This window comes from Peromyscus californicus, unplaced genomic scaffold, assembly GCF_007827085.1.
Source record: "Peromyscus californicus insignis strain IS unplaced genomic scaffold, ASM782708v3 Scaffold_9__1_contigs__length_137607984, whole genome shotgun sequence".
NCBI classification, from domain to species: Eukaryota; Metazoa; Chordata; class Mammalia; order Rodentia; family Cricetidae; genus Peromyscus; species Peromyscus californicus.
Window position 1 is genome coordinate 103,034,267 of NW_026294617.1, and position 20,066 is coordinate 103,054,332.

General features: G+C 36.4%; 1 protein-coding gene across 3 annotated transcripts in view; it reads right to left on the minus strand.

Annotated features, from left to right (window-relative positions):
• Positions 1–561: 561 nt before the first annotated feature.
• The window catches only part of Ugt8 (UDP glycosyltransferase 8), a 72,026-nt gene continuing 52,521 nt past the window's right edge, over positions 562–20,066 (minus strand). For all 3 annotated transcript variants that reach the window (XM_052730624.1, XM_052730623.1, XM_052730622.1), the window contains 4 exons: positions 11,240–11,382; positions 9,787–9,863; positions 7,015–7,234; positions 562–2,931 (listed from right to left, as the gene is read on the minus strand). In XM_052730624.1, the coding sequence (XP_052586584.1) occupies positions 2,568–2,931; positions 7,015–7,234; positions 9,787–9,863; positions 11,240–11,382 (804 nt within the window). In that variant the 3' untranslated portion in view covers positions 562–2,567. The remainder of the gene's footprint in view (positions 2,932–7,014; positions 7,235–9,786; positions 9,864–11,239; positions 11,383–20,066) is intronic.

A 20,066-nucleotide genomic window follows, 5' to 3' on the forward strand; every position in this document is an offset into this window, starting at 1 on the left:
GTAATATACCAGCCTCAAGGGTCTACCATTCTTAAACCTTTTATTGCAGTGGAGTCGTTCAATTTTAGTAGTAATTTAGGATTTAGTGAGGGGCTGAGATTTGAGGGAAGTGTCTAGTTTCTTTCAAGTTCAATAACAGTGCTGCTTCCAATTCAAACATGAACTCTTTCCAAGTTGGGTTATCAAAATTCTTGCCTTCTGCTATTGGTAAGATATTACAAAGTTACTGATTTAGAAGGGAAAAAGACAATTTTAATTTGATAAAATGAGCTATGGAAGCACTTTCTGTTATAGAGACTCTTTCTTAAAAGTAAGTGAATAAATGCCTTTTTGAAAATTTTACTTTATTAGAGAATTTAGCCTAAGTATAGAAAATGTTAAATCACCATGCTTACTAAAACTGGCTAATAGGCTTTCTGGGAGTCTAGGGTAGGGGTTGGGTAGAGAAGAACAACAACAATAAAAAATAAGATAAAATAAAAAAGAAACAATGATAATTAAAAATTGTTCTTAATATTCTGGGATAGAGTTTAAAGATCCATATTGATATACTTGAAAAGATAAATCCCTGCATTTAATTTTTATTAAATACATTATCGCATTTAATACATTGTTTTCACACTCATATACACATACAAAAGTAAGGAGGTCTTAGAAACATGTTTATAATCTAAATATACCTATATATAATACTGTGAAATAAAAATCTGAATAAAAATTTTATTCCAACAACATTTCTCTATTTTCAATTTTGTTTATTGTTTTAAGTCTTTTTTTTTAAATCACAGTGGAAATTAACTTATGCTTAATCATCCAGTTAGTGCCTATTGTCAACTTCATCAAATGCCAAAATGTAGAATCAACTCATTCATACACTCTATGTCCTGCTACCATCCCACCATTCACTGCCTGACTTTTTTCCTCTTAATGGCAACATTGTGATAAGATTGTGAAAAGGTGTAACTAACAGGTTTGTATATATACCATTTCTTCAAGTATTCAGAAAGCAGTACATTTTATGCATTGTGCATTAGAAAACTATTGATGATATTACTTCTAAGTATATGAGAGTGGCTCCTGGTGGGAGTGTCATAAAGTTGTATGTCATAGTGTATGACAAGGATTTACAGCATTCTAGATTTTTCACAACTCTTCCATGTTAGTGAATGATGTTAATATTTCATTTCTCTACTCTCAAGTGTCAAATGTGGGATTTCCAACCACAAATAAATAAAGCACATACTCTGCATGTGTAGTGCAAATGCTCAGTAAACAGAGTGACATGGAATAGGCCTACAGTTGTCATCTAGTAAGTGGCTCAACAGGGAGGTCCTGATTTTGTGAAGGTTGTAACTCATCTCCCTGTTCCAAATGAATACTGTCACTGTCCCATGTCAGACACAGTGACATCAAAGGCTGCTGAATTGGGCTGATGGAGTGAGGGAATGGAATTCATTTGCACAAATGGGTGGTACAATTCCTGTCACTTCTGTGTAGCATGTAGAGTCTGATTTACTGACAAAACTTCAAACCCCTGCAGACAAAGCAGGTACCAATCAGGAGATTCATAAATGTTCTGCTTAAAAGAATCATATGTTGGCACCTATGTACTAGATTGTGTGACCCAGACAATATAAGGAATGAAAGGTGGTATTTTAAAGTTAAAATTTTAGAATGGTGACACCTGAATATTCAAAACTTAAATTATGGAATATCCAATAGTCACATAAACATTCAAACAATGGCCCTGCTTCCAAGTGCCATGTGAGCAATAATCTTTAGTACTCTGAACAAAAGTAAGCTTTGTTGCTTTGTCTTAATTATATGTTAACATGTTACTTACTAAAACAAGACAAGAAAATTAGAAAATTCTTCCAGAGAAAAATTATGGTAGGAGAAAAATATAAGCAAAATGTGAAAAACAATTCATTCATTTACTTCATTACATGTTTTCCTCCACAAGAATCCATAGTCAGTAGGAAGGACATATACAAAACAAACAAATAAAAAATCTATAATAAACAAAAACACAAAAATTGTGCCACCCATCTTTTCACTTGCCCCCTTTGAATTTTGAGGGAAACAGTCGTTGAAGGTAGACTTCAAAGTTCACATATGTTAAACACTGGCAGAGAAACATTTGGGTCCTGTCTTCCTACTCCATTCCCGAATATGTTGTACTTTCAACAAATACAAGCCAAAACTCACTGATATAGGAATAGGAAACACACATACACATATCTTACTAAGAAAAAAGACACCATTCTTCATCTATAATAGACATGTAACATTTAAGGTCTGACACAATCACTTAATTGATTTAAATAATTAAGGCTTCTAAATGGTTCAGTGCCAACTTTCTGCATCAGTATTTGAATAAAATACATTTATGCATTTAGGGTTGTGCTCTTTACAGATATCTTATCCATGGCATTTCATTAGTAAGGTCTGATGAGGGAGTATTAGAATTGTTTGCTGACATTTAGTTTTAGTAGCTGTTAGACTAAAGTATAGCAATTCAAACTCAATGACCGAACAGATTTGTTCCCATAACCTGGGTTGTTAGCTCATTTTACCTTCTTTTCATGTTTAATATGACCATTTCCTTTGTATTTGCCATTGGGGATTCCATTTTGGTAATGTCCATTGACTGTGCTATGCTTATTTCTAGACCACAGACTTTTGATTTTTCTATAGATAAATTTTGTCACACAGGACAAAATGAAGTAGAACAAGGCAGCACCAAGCAAAAGCACAAAGGCAATATCCAGTAGAAAATACTGACAGAAAGAAATCTGATGAACAGCTGAACGGAGGTGATGGGCTCCATCATGGCGAAGAATGTAGTCTATCCAATAGGTAGTCCGATTGACAGGGTGGCCAGGTTGATCTTTATGAATTTCTGATAACTTCTGAGCCCTCTGCCGATAGCTGCAGTGGGAAAAAACATGATATAATCATGTACACACAAGTTCTGTACTGATGGTTATCTCAATTTAGAAATGTGTGAAATGCCTGATATTCTTCTTTAAGTACCTAAGTGTGCTCTAGGAACTGGGTTAAATGCTTTGAATACTTATAATGTCTCTGTATGTTTCAAGCTAGTGAGGAAAAGCAAACCCAGAGACCCAGCATCTTGAAAAGATTCCATAATGGGAGATGGATGTATATTTTCTGACCCAAGCTTTTCCTACACTACATCACACACATCACTCATCAGAAATTGCCAAATGCTGTTAACCAACATATCTTTTCAAAAAAGAGACATTTTTCAAGTTCTATGAAAATGACAGAGAAAAACACTGATGTTTTTCATACCAGTTCTTAAAAAAGTAGTGTCATTCAGTCACATTAAAGCCAAAATAAATGATGGTGTGAGAATGTTATTTTAAACAGAAGAAAAAGGGATTGAGGAGCACTATGATATGATGTATGACACTATATGTAATATAAACACAAATGTAAGCAAGCATGTACATGACTACAAAACCTTTCTTAAGTGGTAAGTTAAAAAAACAGGTAACGTGATAAAATGTAAACATTTTATTTTAATTTAAATTGCATAATTATACATTTGTGGGACACTCTGACAGTCTGTTTGAGTACAGGGCCCTGACAGAAGATTATACTGCTTAGACCAAAGAAATAAGTTCTACTTCAAGAAAATAAAAATATCACAGCGGATATGGCTCTTGGTGCCTTACCAAGGAGCAAAATCTTAGGCATATGTGAAGACCTGGCATGCTAAAGGAGGAATGTGAAGAATAAGAAAGCTAGGAGAGCAGGTGCATTCCAAGGGTAAATCCATTCACAAGCATTATGCAAAACAAGGGATATCTGGTCAAATTTCTCAAGCCTGTACTGAATGATAAATTCTGTAGCTTAAATCATAGAACCAAACAGTCATTAGACATAGAAACGGCTAGTATACTAGAGAAGAAGATAGTGATGGTAAGGGGGTACATGAAAAAGACCACATGAGCAATAAAAGGTGAGTAGGCTCAACCAGATGGGGGGAAATGGTAGAGAGAAAGAGTTGGTAGGAGTTGGCAAGATCCTGGATTCATTGTGAAAGTAAGTAAAGAAGTCAGGAACAACTGTAATTCTTGCAACCTGCCAGACTATGGCAGATCCAATGAACAGTAAGCACTCCAAGGTGCAGAGCACTAGCCATAGTGTGGCCAGTATGGGATGTGATGAAAGGAGGGTCCAGAGAGTGGGAGGAACTCTAAGACGTTATTGCCTAACTAAAAGGCTACAGTGCTGCATGAGTTGATGTGATGTTCCTTTTGTGATGTAGCTGTAGCCCTACATATTTTGCTTATAATAGGCATGGCAACAAATCAGGGAAATGAATAGGAATTTAGGACTGGGGTAGGTAGCAAGCCAAGACAATCACTTGTAGACCTTTTCATATCAATGCGACAGGAGGATGTAGCTTTTAAAGGTACATTTACTCTGTCATCAGGATTTCTTCTATAATGAATCTAGATGTAAATGATCTAAAGTGTTCACCCAAATATTGAGAGCCCATCCACATCTTGCTTTACATTGTATCATGCTTTCTAGCTGATGGCAAGAGAAAATGGATTTCCTCTTACTCTATTTTACAAATACACACACACACACACATACACACACACACACATATGTTGTGTGTGTATACATATATGCATATGGGTAAACAATTATCCTTCAAATAGAAAAATGAAGAATATCCTAGATATTTCTCCTTCTTGAAAGTAATGAAATCACATTATATTTCATGAATTTATGAAAAAATATCTCATAGTAAAAGTTGACTTTGTATTAGATAATTGAAATTATAAAGATCAGTTCACCTTTGTTTATTGCTTTCTCTAGAATGATAGTGTTTCCAGACTTAGAAGGATACTTCCACACAAAGTAGTGGGTTTTCATTCAGCAAAACCAAGGGACTAGGTACCAAGTGACCAGGTAAAGGAAGTAGGATTGTAATAGTATCATGTAGGGTTTATGTTTTAAAAAAATTAACCCCAAACAACAAAACTTTCTTTAGCAAGAGTGGTTACTTGCCTTAAACTAGAATATCTTGAAAATATAATGTTAATGAGGATAATTAGCCTTTTAAATAATGATTTCCCCATAAATGTGGAACATCTGCCATACATCTGAAGTAATTTGCTCCAGTTTGCATACTGACTTTTAGGGAATGGCATATTTATGGCACATATCATTGCTAGTTCTATATTATGCAAGGCATTTTTCTACCTATTATATCCTTCAAGATTCTGCAGTTAAGATTTCATTGCAATGTAATGAGTACAGCCTGATCTTTTTCTAATTCATGCTGGCTCACACCTCAGAGAACACTGTTAAGCTGAACTGGGAATATAGCTCATGGAAGAGTGCTTGCCCGGCATGTGCGAGCCCCTCGGTTCAACCTTCAGTGCCACAAAACAAACACACAAACCACCTTGCCGAACCACTTTCTGTAAATGTTTCTATATAATGACCCAATGTTAGCAGCTCTCCAACTTTCCTACACCAAATCCTTCCTTCAGATTTTGCAGGCCTATATAAAAATATTTTCCTAACAGCGTATCTTGAAATTCATGATGTCTAACAAGGAAAACTACAGATTATAGAAGGGGTAGTATGCAGGAGCCTGAGGCACAGAGCATACTGATCCAGGTGCCACATTTGTGACCGAGACATTTGTAATTTTAAGGGGCCACAGATGAGTGCCATCTCTGTGCCTACGAAAAGTAGCATAATGAACCTTGGATGTTTAAAAATTTTTCTAAGTAAGCTTCAAATAATTTTTTTTTAAGAAAACATTTTCTTACGTGGCATTCCTTAGGATATAGCAACAATTCTCAACCCAGGGTTTAGCCATCTCCCCCAGGTAAAAACTGAAATTACTCTCCTCAGCTACTTAATGTCATCTGAAGCACACGATAAACTAAACATCATGTCTTCAAATGAAGAAAATCGCTGCTTTGTGTAAAACTACCCAGGGCAGCTGCCCACTGAGACTTATTTGTGAAGTGGGTTAACTCAGGACACATCAAGAATTTAAAAGGCAAAATAAAGATTCTAATTCATCATTCACATGAGCAAACACATCTCAGTAATGGCTAGTGCTGGGAAAGCCAGCAGCACGTGATTGCCAGGCAGGATGAAGAGCTCTGCTTAGGACAGCTAAGTCTGTCTTCAGTTTGTATTTGAATAGCTATGCGACCATAGGCAAATTACTGAAGCTCTTGGAGCTTCAAGTGCCTCATTTCTACAGTGAGAATAGCAAAAGTTCTAATACAAGGTAGCAGCAAGGGAGATGGTTGATCACTGTCAACTTGAGTGGGTTTAGAATTCCCCGAGAAACGTATTTTTGAGTATGTGTGAGAACAGTCCCAGGAGAGAACTGAGGAGGGAAAATCGGAATATGATAGCATTGTCCTATGGCTGGGGACTCAGAATGAGGAAAAAGAAAGCCAGAACGGTGTCAGTATTCTCCACTCTCGGCTTTCCTACCAAGGCGTGCGGCAGCCCATGTGACCACAGCTGGGAGCTACTCCTGCCATCAGGCCTTCCCCTGGGTCAGCACGATATACCTTCCAACCACAGACAAAATAAATTCTTCCTCCTCCAAGTCACCTCTTCTCAAGGATTTGGTCACAGCCATGGCAAATGTAACTAGTGCAATGAGTGTCAAGGATACAAATGAGTATAAAAGATACAAATCTGACACACTGGAGAGATCTGACAACAGATCCCCCTTAGTTTTTCTGAAAAATCTTGGTGGCAAAAACCTCAGGGTTACAACTTGGATGACTAAATGGCTGATACATTTAACTTCAAAATTTTAGAAAACACATATAACAGTAACGTAAGGGATATCTCCATGGTGGACTTAGAGACAACTTCCTGCCAATATACTGTGTAAATAAATATGTGTCTAAGTGTATATATGTAAATATGTGATAAATGTGTATATACATAATGTTATCTGCCTTATATTAGCTGAAGCCTTACCTTGGATTATTGATAACCTTCACCAGGGCATCATACAACTCTCCTTCAGTAACTGTTTTCCATTCTAACAAGATCCCCATGCCTTTTGCCTGTACTCGAGTCATAGTATCATAATGGTCTCCAAAAAGTGGAATTCCCACTACAGGGACACCATGATACATAGTTTCAAAAATGCTGTTCAAACCACCATGGCTTAGGAAGGCTTTGATATTTGAATGACCTAAAAGATAAAAAGGAAACAACTATGTTACTACTCTAGATTTATCCAGAGCTTAACACTATATAGTAAACATGCATTTCAGAAAGTGAATTTTTTTTTTTTTTTTTTTTTTTTTGGTTTTTCGAGACAGGGTTTCTCTGTGTAGCTTTGCGCCTTTCGTGGATCTCGCTCTGTAGACCAGGCTGGCCTTGAACTGACAGAGATCCGCCTGCCTCTGCCTCCCAAGTGCTGGGATTAAAGGCGTGCGCCACCACCGCCCGGCCAGAAAGTGAATTTTTAAAGTGGTAATTCCACTGATCCATTATTTACATCAATTAAAATGTTTGTTACATATGTCAACTGAAAATCCTTTTTAGGTAATTTAAACATACAACATTAATCATAAAATATATGACAAAATTCTCTCAAACATAACTAGCAACACACACTAATTGCTGATAATAAGGAGAAAGTCAATGAGGGCATCAACTGTAAGAGCTATATATCATATCATATAATATTTAGCTATCATGGGAGTAGAAAGGTTAGCTTGTTAAAATTTTAATGAGGTACACCCACTAGGTAAATGGCCTGTATTTAATAAGAGGAATGAAAAACTTGCATAAGAAGTGCAAGAAAAATAAACAGTGTGCTTAGGAAATGTGTTTTTGGCAATAAATAATTATTGGTTGCAGAAATACTAATCTCACCAGGTACAGAACTGTGTACGAACTGCAGTATCAATGAGCTCTCAATACATCTGTGTTGTATAGATAGTGTCTACTCCTGATCTCAGATTAAATAAAGGATCAGGTTGAAAAGTATTTCTTGGCAGCAGAACTCCTTAGTTTAACAAAACCTGTACTACCAAGTCCAGCATTGAAAAATCAAGTAGAGCTGGCATCTGAAGAAAAGGGTGACTCTATGGGGTGAAGGGAGAGGACAGTGATTTGTTGCCTACTTTTTGTCCTGGATGAATCTTTGATTATGGAAGTCATCACAACCCTGCAGAGGTGATACTTAGAGTAATAGCAAAGCACTAATCTTGGAAAAGTCAGAATACTGAGACAAGAAGAACCTTGAAGCCTTGAAGAGGTCTTCCTCACAGACCACTAAAAACTCATATGTTCCTAGGTGAAAGCGTCATATTGTTGTACTGAGCTAGCTGATGGCCAACTTTTCTATGGGATTCTTCTTTTTTTTTTCCTTCCTACCTTGTATGGATTCAGAGATCACAGTAACAGCCAGAAAAATAAAGAAAAAAATTTGGGAAAAGAAAATTCTTGTGTTTATTTTTGCTCAGTTTCATTTACTACATTTAGAATGAGCTAGGGAGAAAGGACCCATATATAAAAGCTATTCACCATTTTATATTGAAAAATTGAAATTGCTTGCTCTGTGGCCTGAAGATATAGTGCGAAGGTGCATGCAGACACTGTGAATAGTGCTTGCTGATCACGTGTGAGGTCCTGGGTTCAATACACACACACACACACACACACACACACACATACACACACAATTATTTAACTATTCCTAAAATTCCAGCACTCAGGATGTAGAAGCAAAACTTCAAAGCTACACAGTTGAGTGCAAGAAAAATTTGGGTTACATGATAGACTATCTTTAAAAACAACAACAATAAGAATGGCAAATAAAATAAAATGTCTGACTTGTAGGGCCACTGTAGCATCTAGGAAGCATATTTTAAAATAAGTATAATCTTAAATTTTAATTTTAAAGCATTTAAAGATTGTTACTAGTGTTTTAAGATTAATAATTTTAAAATGTCATTTTATTTTATATTTGGCATTCATATTATTATATAAATGGTGTCTAATACTGCTGAGATCAACAGCTTTCTTATTATTTCCTTAATATACATTAAGGGAATGATAGTACACTGGGTATCTCCAGAAATTTAATGAATAAAATTGTTCATTTTACTGTCTGTACTCATTAAACAAAGTAAAATACTTTATACTTAGGCATACTTCAAAGATAAGCACATGATCAATATTATTTTAATTTTGTGTTGAAGACCAAAAATCACAACAAATAAAAATTTAAAGCAAATGTTTATTAAAACTCTTAGTAATTTAGGAAGAATTAAAGCAATTGATCAAATTAAACTTAAATCAATTATTTCCCTGGTTTTGGCTTTTCTTTGGTTTCAGACAATCAAATAACTCCCAATTATCTAGGGCTTACATAAATCTGTAAATGACTATAACATCAGTGTGTGTTTTTTATGTTTAAATTTTACTACTTTTACCAATTAACCTAATCAAATATAGCATTATTTACTACTAATAATTTATACAATTTAATGTATATTTTATGGAAAATTAAAATTGGATGATTGTTTAAATTTTTTAAATTATAGATTCCAGTGGTTACATTTTACCAATGATTTTCCAACAAATAAAATTCTTAATCACTGGTCTGAATTTTAGGAATTGAAGGACTAGATTAAGAATGAGTCCACCGGAAACCATGTACACATTTTCCCAAGCATTTAACATCATGGTTACTGAATATCATCAGTTAATTAAGTGCAGCCACTGACTTACCAAGCAGGTCATTCTGCGGCAACCATTCTATGAGCTTCGTGTTGTTTCCTAGATTCTTTGGTTTAGTTCCAGAAAACCTAAAATGAATACCAGACAATAGGTCTTTCCAAAATGAAGACTTAGGACACGGGTTAATTTTGTAGACTTACAAGTGTTATGTTACATGATAAATTACTGAAATTTTGGTTTAGTATCAATAAAAATGTGCTTCACTTTCTTTATAATAAAATATTCTACAATATTCCAAATAGAATAAAATATTCCACAGATAGACAGATAAGATAGAATTTTCTCATAGTGTATTTTCCATTTGCTCTTCTAAGAGACATACATAAGAGATGGGGGGACCCAAATGAATGGTTGCTGAATTTAATTCCATTCAAGTACCCAGGGAGAAGAGAAACAACCACCACCAGGCTGTCACTAGCCACCATCCTTCCCACCCAGTGCCAACACTGAAAGACAGCAGGAAGTATGCTTCAATATATTGGCACCAGAGAGATTGGCAGAGCAAAGCACATAGTTAAGCTGTTTCCTCTGTGGTGAACCTCAAACATGTCTCAGAGCTAAGAGGATGACAAGAGTCTGATGTTACCAAACAGAACTGCCCTCAATAAAGCATAGGGAAGCTCTGGGTTAAAGCTTGATGGAGAAATCTCAATGGAACTACAGTCAGAAGGGGAAAGATCTGCTCAGAACACAGTTAGTGAGCATTCCCTAGCTAGCCTCACACAATGTTATGAAGATAAAAACCTAGACAATTCAGAGCATATATAATGGCTTGGGAGATCTTTTTTTCTTATTGCGGAGTTGTGTCCACTATGATATCCCCAGACCTCCAAAATAGTGGTAAATGCCAACAAATGCTTGCTCAACAAAGTATGCAGGTCTGACAACCCACTGCAGGGCCTTTAGGAAGTTGAGACGTATCTTAGAGTCTATTATAACCAGTATTAATTATCTGATAATTTAATGAGAGTTTCAGAAGCTCAGTCTCTCATATTAAGTCTGGAAATACCAATAAAGGTGAGAGAACACAATGAGAGTACAAAGTACCTGAATTAATGAAGTATTTAAATTATTCACTCATTCATCATTATCTACTTTATTCCAAACTGATTTGAAGAAATATAGAGTCAGGCATGAAATTACAACTAAATTTTTTAAATAAGAAAAATGAGGGCTTAATCTGAAGGAAAAATAAAACTGTATCCAACATAGACTCTCTCATTCCACATCATATATTCTTTCTATGTAGTTATTTTTATCAATCACAGACCTTTATGAATTAATTATTGATTTCAATGCATTAGAAACAAAATGAAACCTCAAGATCATCTAATCTAGCCAGTGAATCAATGTTCCATGCTCCAGTGTTCCATGGTGTGAAGACTGAATAAAAAGAAACTCGGACTCAACAGCAAAAAACCAACCTAAATTACCACGATCTTACCTCCAAATCACTTTTTGAGGCAATCTCCCCAGAGCACCAGCCAGTTTGTATGCAATGTCTTCTGACAGATACTTCACACCAGCTCCAAAAGACACCAGGACAAAGCCATGTTCCTGAGCACCATTTACCCAACTCTGCAGATCCTAGAATAGAAACATGGAAGGCAAGTTTAAGAAGACCAACACAGTTCAGTCAGAAGCATCAAAATATGCTTTGGAAAAATCTTCAGATAATTTCCTTAAACAAGAAAACAAAAGAAGATAGTATATGGCATTTTCCACTAAAAACAGCAAACTACTTTAAAAGATTTATTTCAGGGGGCAGAGAGATTGTTTAGCGATTAAGAGCACTTGCCCCTTTTGCAGAGAACCTGGGTTCAGTTCCCAATACCCACACACAAGTTACAACTGTCCATAGCTATATTTTCTGGGGATATGGCACTCACTTCTGACCTCTGCTCGTTAACAGGCATGCACATTTAGGAATAACACTCACACACCTAAAATAAATGAAATGAAAAAATACTTCTGATAATGCTCATTGAACTAGGATGGCATATATTGTTTGTTTGTCTTCCTTAAGGTTAGTGAGTAACAACCCAAATAAACCAATAGCTAATAGTATGAGACCTCAAAAGTCAAGACATTCTAATAGTTGAGCCATGGTTAGAGAGAGATGTAAGAATATGAGCAAAAGATTCAGTCAGACCATGTGACAAACCCTACAGCTAAACTCCTCAATGAATCCTTTCAGACTTTTGCTGGGATGGATGATTTGTACTAAAAATGAAAGCAGTCCTGTACATAGGTACCACTCCCAGCAGCTGGGCTCTAAAAGCACAAGTCTTATGTTACTGGTGGGTCATACATGTGAATGAATCTTTCTCAAAGACATGGAAGCTGTTCACTGTGTGAACACTAACAGGTCCAGTGCGTTTGAGGGCATGTAAGACTCTCCTAAGGACAACCCTGCTGTCTACTGACTGTATGCCATAGGCAGTCATAAAAACAAGGGTGTGACCTAGTTTTGTAGGAGTGTTGTGGTGCAGAGCCTGCTGTCAAGGCCACTGCACAGCAGCTCCTGCCTTTCTGTTCAGTATCAGTGGATTGTTGTCTTGTGTCAATGTGGGTTACAGTTTCATACCACTTTCTAGAGCACACACTGACCACAGCCAAAGAGCACTACATGGTAAGAATCATGTCATGCTGATACCATGGCTCATAAAGGGAACATGTGACCTACATGGTTTTTCTTTATTTAATGATATTTGTATAAAGAGGCTTTATGACATTTCATTCCTAGAGACAGAAGGGAAGGACCACAGTTTATATCTCAAATGACTTAAGAGAATCCAAACACTGCAAGACAGAGAGTGATAACGGTAAGATGGTAGATCCTGTAGTCAGTGAAGAAAACACACTGTGATGATTGGGTAGACACAAATCTTAAACATTATTTTCTATTGAATTATAAGTATATAAAAGAAACAGAGGCTGTCTCAACTTAGGATCAAAACCACTAATTTATCTTTTGCTATATTACCAAGCCTTATTTCACATGCTGAAAATATGAGCATGATATCTGTTGATTCTAAGTAAGAAGAAGAAAAAAAATCTATTCACAATTTAAATTTTATACACAACACTAAGGCAGATATGCCTAACACAATGCTAAAAATGCTACATGGAGAATGCATGAAACGTGTCATCTTTTCCCTATGTCTTGCCTTTAGGCAATTTACCACTTACCACTCAATTTTAGGATCAATGTGATTAGCAAAAAGTTTACTCAGATGTAGGTGGCCTTACAGTAATGGTATCATTTAAGTCTTCTTTCACATAGACTTGAAAGGTCACAGAGTTTTAGTGAACTCCATGCAATGAAAGTTTCTCCAGATTTTATTCCACATGATGTAAAATGAAACCCACACATCTACATTTTTTCTCCCTTTTCCTACCATAAGTATTAACCATGGTAAGAATATATTTGTTTAGTTTTCACTAACAGGCAAGGAAGTAGAAAAAGTTGTAATCAGCATGGTTACCTACAGGAAAAGTAGTCAGTATTTTCAGTAGATAACACTTCGCTTGGCTTAAAAGGGGCAGTGTAGCTTCAAGCTGACATTCAACTGGGTTGGAGGTAAAATAGATGAGGGAATGTCCAGAGTACAAATGGGGAGAGAGTGAATACCTGGCTTCTCCTTGATGAAATCTTCCTTCTCTATAGGGTTTCTAATCTTCACAAGTGCACAGAATATTTTACTGACAGATGTACAATGGGAACACTGAAAGGATTGAGTTTTGGATTTGGCTAAAAATACACCCAGAAAACATGAACACATGTGAACTAGAGGTTATAGTGATATTAAGGCTTCTAAGTCCATAGTAAAGACTTTGAAAATAGAAATTCATGAAAATGATGTCTCTATCTCCAATAAGTTGGGAAGCCCTAGATGTCATCTCTTTTATATATATATACTAAGTACCTTCCAGAATTTAAGAACTCATCAATGATATAGTCCAAATCATTTTGTAGTTCTTTACTAAAATTAATTTCAAGATAAAGATGTGTAATATTAAAAACCCTTAGTGCAGAAACTTAGTATTATAAAACATAAAAGTATTTAGAAACTTCCTAACTCCTGCAAAGAAAATACTAAATTAAAAAAAAAGACTAAAACTTCATTTATTTTTAACACCAACAGCATCCATAGATATAGAAGAAGAAACTAAACTGAAATATATAAAACACACTTGAAGAAAACTTTAATAAACATAAACCTTAAGAAACACATGTGAAAACTTTAATAAAGGACAAAAGGAAGGTAAGAATAAAGATAGAGTAATAGTATGCTTGAATTGCAAATACTGTTAGGATGATGCCAATTTTTATAAAAAAAATGAATATATTGTATCAACAGTACATTTTCCAAGGGAATTTATGAGACATAAAAAGAAAGTTAAAGCTTCAGAAAACAAAACAGGAGGCTGGAGAAATGCCAACTGGTAAACTCCCTGCTGTGCAAATACAAAGACCTATGTTGAAATCCATTGCTGGGCATAGCAGTGCATGCCTATAATACCAGTGGTGGAAAAGTATATATAGAAGGACCCTGGGGATGTGCTGGCTGCCTTTCTAACCAAGTCAACAAGAGACCCTGCTTCAAATAACAAGGTGAGGCATGACTTAAGAAGAGACCTGATGCCTGACACCGATCTCCACATGTGCACACACACACACACACACACACACACACACACACACACACACACACACACACAAACACACATGCATCACACAAACAATCATTTAAAAAATGAAAATGTGCCAGGTGGCAGTGGCTCATGCCTTTAATGCCAGCATTCGGGAGGGAGAGCCAGGCGGAGCTCTATGGGTTCGAGGCCAGCCTGGGCTACAGAGTGAGATCCAGGACAGGCACCAAAAGTACACAGAGAAACACTGTCTCAAAACTAAAAAATAAAAATAAAAAATGAAAATGAATAAAATGATGAAGAAACTTTGGAAAAGCACAGGCAGTTCACTTTTCTAAGTAGTAATATGTCCCCAGAGTGTAGAGCAATTATGACAGAGCAATGAAGACTGCTGATAGAGACAGACTACTGTCAGATGTGAGCTGGGACTTCTCATGAGAGAGTAAAGGAGTTAAACAAGCATAGATCTAGTGAAAATATGAGGCTCTACACTTCCACAGAGCATGAATCACAGAAGGATAAAAAATGTTAAATTGAATAAACAGGTGGTTGATCTGGAGACACAAAAGAATGCTTCTGTCATACTCCAGAAGGGTCTTCCTGAGCCAGAGACACCAGAAGTCACACAAGAAACAGGCACAGCTCACTAAAGATCAGACTAGACTACAGAGAATGGAAGCAACAAAACAATAATTAAACTAGAAGGAAATTACAACATATAAAAAGGATTAACACAAAAAACAAATAGACAGAAATATCCATAAATGACTTAAGAAAACTGCCCCCAAAGAATGCTAAATTGCACAAACGTTCCAGAAAAACGCCTCACCTTACTTAAGAGGACCTCAAACGCAAAATGTTTTCATATCATCTACAAGCACTCTATTAAACACATGATACCACAATTTAATCCATTTAACTTTAAACATTTACAGGACTTATTTAATGTTCACTTACTAAGCATTAAAGTTTTACAATTTTCTTTCAACTTCTTTTTTTCAGAAAGGATACAATCACTTAAGTGGCCTCTGGGTTATTCAGCAATCTTTTCCCATTGTAAGATTATCACTCAAGTGATATTTCCTTTCAGTAATTCAGCAGTGTGAGCTCATTAGTGTATCACCTTTCCATGCATTTAGAATCTAGCAACAGAATTTAATTTTTATGCATCTAGAATAATGAGGCGGAGTCCTATCACTAGCAATTCATTTGTTCTGAGAGAGGATCTTACTATGTAGTTCCTAATACTCTGATATTAGCCATGTAGCGTGACTATCCTTAAGCAATCACCATCCCTTACCTTTCCATGTACACCACAATGCTTGTCCCCACCATTATTTTTAATCATCTCAGGAGTCAGCTTTCTCAGTACTATGTATTGAGTACTCCAACTCTTCAGTGATTCAAACTGTCACCATCTCAGTTGCTTTCTAAATTCTCCTCTGTTCCACTTATCTGTCATCCCTGATAATTCTGAAATTTATTTAGTGTTACTTTATCATGTACTTTAAGTATTTGCATGGTTCAACTTCTCTCATTATATTTTATTTTGTAATTAGGTTATCTGTACATTTGATATATTTTAATTACTTTTTAAAGCCAAAACTTACACTAACAACATGACTTCTTGTGTGCATTGTGGGTATGCATGCATATATGCACAAAATACATATTTTAATTTCATCAAAAATGTACATTTAGAAATTACATCCATTCCTTTATATTCAGATATCAGCACAGCATTGTACTTTATACCACCAGGTGGCATGGCAGGGACAGAACAGAGATGTTTGGCTTCGAAAATCATTATGTCCAAGGTTAATACTCACTCCTAAGGGTTCAGGGGAATCCAAACCCCAGGGGAATAACTCTCCAATCATCTAAATGTGAACGAAGACCAATGATCAGAACAGTGAATCAAGTATTCTATACGAACATAGAAACACAGATGTCAGATGTTCCCAAACTATATGTGGGTAAATAATTTTATTTCTACACAACTTAATTGCCAGATGTGTGCTTGGGTTCTCTCTCTCTCTCTCTCTCTCCCTCTCCCCCCCCCTCCCTCCCTCCCTCCCTCCCTCCCTCCCTCTCTCCCTCTCTCCTTACTGGGCTAAGTAGTAATGTAATAAGGAAAATATGTATGTTTTAGATTTATCATAACCATATTCTGTACATTAAAATGCCACAACATGACTAGATAATGATTTGTTTTCTAGCTGACAGATTCCTTTCTCTGGATCAGTTTTATACCAAATGATTTGACTTGGTCATAGGAAGCAGAAAGTCAGTAATTGCATAAGGTGTCCTCCAACTAGCCCACCCACTCTGCCCTGTGCTTTTCAGCATGAAGGAGTACAATAGCTGGGCTCTATGGCAGGAGACCAAGTAAAATAGAAATCAAAGAATACAGAAAAGTGATGACCCACGAGGATAACAATTTCAGCATCTTTAGGTAATACTTTTACATGATGGATGTTGAGAAATCGGGGACAATATAAAAATCTAACTAGCTCTTCAACCTTTGAGAGATCATCACTGAATAAAGTTCAGCTCTGTACACAAAAATAAACAGAAGCCTCCTATTAATTTTTGATCCTTTAAACCCCCAGATAACTGCTCCCCAAACAATAAAAGACTAACTGAAGACTGGGAGGCACAGTTCTGCCTCCACCCTCAATGAGGCTTTGTTCTGAGGGTATCAGACTCTTCCAGACTTAGAAAGGAGCTTCATGTCTCATGGGTGGGAACAGACTGGGTTGCAGTAGCTGGTTCTAGGTATGTCCTTCTGGCATCCCTTTCTCCACCCCAAACTGGGAGCCTTGAGAGAGAGCCAGCACAGGCAAGAAAGTAGTAACACTGCCTCCTTTGTCAGTGCCATGCATTCTGAGGGGAAGAATGCCTGGACTGTGCGTGAATCCTACACAAAGATGGCGAGAGAAGACAAGGGGGAGGGTGCTGAGGCCACTTTTGTTGTTCCCAACCCCAACATCAATAGGGCTTTTTTTCTGTATTTTACCATGTCTGATATAAAGAATGTTCTGCTTAGGTCAGGTGGGCTGTAAATAATTGAAATATTTATATGGTAAAATTCAGCAAGTAGAATAATAGCAAATATTTTGATACAAAATCTTTTAAAAACAGCTCCAGGCATCACAGGACTTTTGAGTATTGCCAAAGTAGTTAAACAAGACTTAACTAAATAAAAAATATCAATTAAAATGTAGAAGTTAGAGCTAGGTACGTCGCATAGGGTAAAGTGCTCACTGCATAAGCATGAGGAACTGAGTGCAGAGTCTCAGCACCCATGCAAAAGTCAGATGTGCCAGGCCCCAGCTGGGACCCCAGTGCTAGGGGAAGAGGCAGTCAGCCTGGCCCAGATGGTAAGCTCTAAACTCAGTAAGAGATCCTGTCTCAAAAAACAAAAGGCAGTGGATGCCAATCTCTGACTGCCACACATCAGTATATACAACACACACACACATGAAAGAAAAGAAAAAAAATGAAAGTGTAAAAGTTACTACTCAAAATAAACATGAACTAAACACTGCTTTCATGGTTTGGAAAAAGATTTTCCTCCAAGTCCAATTCCACCACTTGCTGTGTGATGTTAATCACATCACTGGAAACCTGTCTTCCTCATCTCCACAAGTGCAGGCAACACATCACAGGACATCAAGAAGAAATGGGATCAAATATTTTAAAAAGTACTTTGTCAGATAAACACAGGCCTGTTCTTTTTCCTAGACAAGACATTGAATAAGGAATACATACATTATGGAATGAAGAGACACGTATCCCAGGGTTGGAGAGATAGCTCAGTGGTTAAGAGCACTGACTGCTCCTCCAGAGGACCCAGGTTCAATTCCCATCACCCACATGGTGGCAAGACAAAACTGTCTTTCTAAAACAAGATATTTTCCTTATTCTTTGTTATCATATTTTACATTCTTCAGAAAAAAGCTAATTATAATACATAAAGGAAAAGTAGTACACTGTTTTCATGCAAAATCAAATCAAGTCGTCAGATTTTCTAGAAAATTCAAATGCTTTCCAAGTTCATCCTGAAGTTTATCAGCAACTAACCTAAAGATGTAATAGAGAGATCAATGTCAAGGTAAGGGCTGAGTCTAACACTGAACATTCGAGAGAATGAAAAAATCCTGAAAGACACATTCATTCCCACCAACATGCTGAAGTATCTTTTTTCCTTTCCCTCAGGCTTTTGACTTTTAGCAGCACAGTTACAATTAGAAGTAAGCAAAATTTGAAACCCTTTGAGGAGAGTTAAATTTTCAAGGTTCTTCAGACCTTCAACAAACTGCACACAAGCAATTTGGACATCCCAAGGATATGAGCACAGCAAGGTGCTGGAGTGCTATGAAAAAACCCACAGGGTGAAAAAGAAGAGCAGACACCAACCAAACAAAGGAAACTGACCAGAAAAGAAAAAAGTCTCTCAAAATGATTTGTAAATCTTTCTTATGTTACAGAAGTAAGTGAAGACTCAAGAGATGTGAGAAGGCAAGAGATCTGGAAACTGATTTGAAATTAGCATGTGCAGGAGAGGGAAGAGACCAAGATGGAGAAGAGGCACCTTTCTTCCTGAATGAGTACAGAGAACAGTTCTGCAGCCTGAAATATATACTCCTTAATCTCCTGTCAGGGTAAATGGCAAAAGGATGCTGCAACAAAAATGGACATGCATAAGACTTCTAGTCCAAAGGGAAAGATACAGTGCCTTTATTTGATCTGCAGGCATATTCATTTCACCAATGGCGCAATCACAGTTAAACAAACTTTTCTTGGCTACCTTTTATATGTAAGGGACTACATGCCAGGAATATAAGAGTAAGATATAGTTTCCTGCCTGCGAGTTCAAAGTCCAGCTCAGGTTCCTGGTCTTCACTAAGAGAGAATTAACACTGCCTTTGCTGTATTACTTGTATTCTAGCCAATAAATTCCCTGGAAATAATAAATTTTAAATTTTAGAAAGTTCATTTACATTAAATATGTGGTGATCTAGTTTTCTCTGATTTCAGAGTGACACTGCCAGAGAAATAATTTGATGACAATCAATTCCAGATGTAGGCTAAATATTTCCAGAACTCATTAAAAACATGTTTATAGTTAATTAAATTAAATAAAATAGTAAACAAAAAAGCACTGGAAGCATAGGAATTTAATCATAAATAGTAGAAATTCATATTATGATAATAGTACTTAGTGTTTCTAAATTATAAACTAGTATAGAGCAAACCAGAAAAGGAGAATTTGTTTCAAACTAGTCTAACATATAATTTCCAAGGTAAATCACCAAAGAGATCTTCCCAGGCTGATGATGACACGTAAGTCAGCTGCTCTCAAATGCTTTATGAAATAGTACATCTTCTGACAGACCAAGACCGTGGACATTTCCAGTAGCTCCAGTGTTTGTGACTCAGCTGAACAGTATATAAACTGAAGAAGGCTGGAGAAGTCTTTGGTCCACTTTTTTGGCATGAGTGACCATGCAATACATGGCCTTCTCCCTCTTGCTCCTCATTTGGATAAATACTCTTATACAATAATGTTAATGACCCAAAAGGTAATGGATATATTGACCTCAGGACAA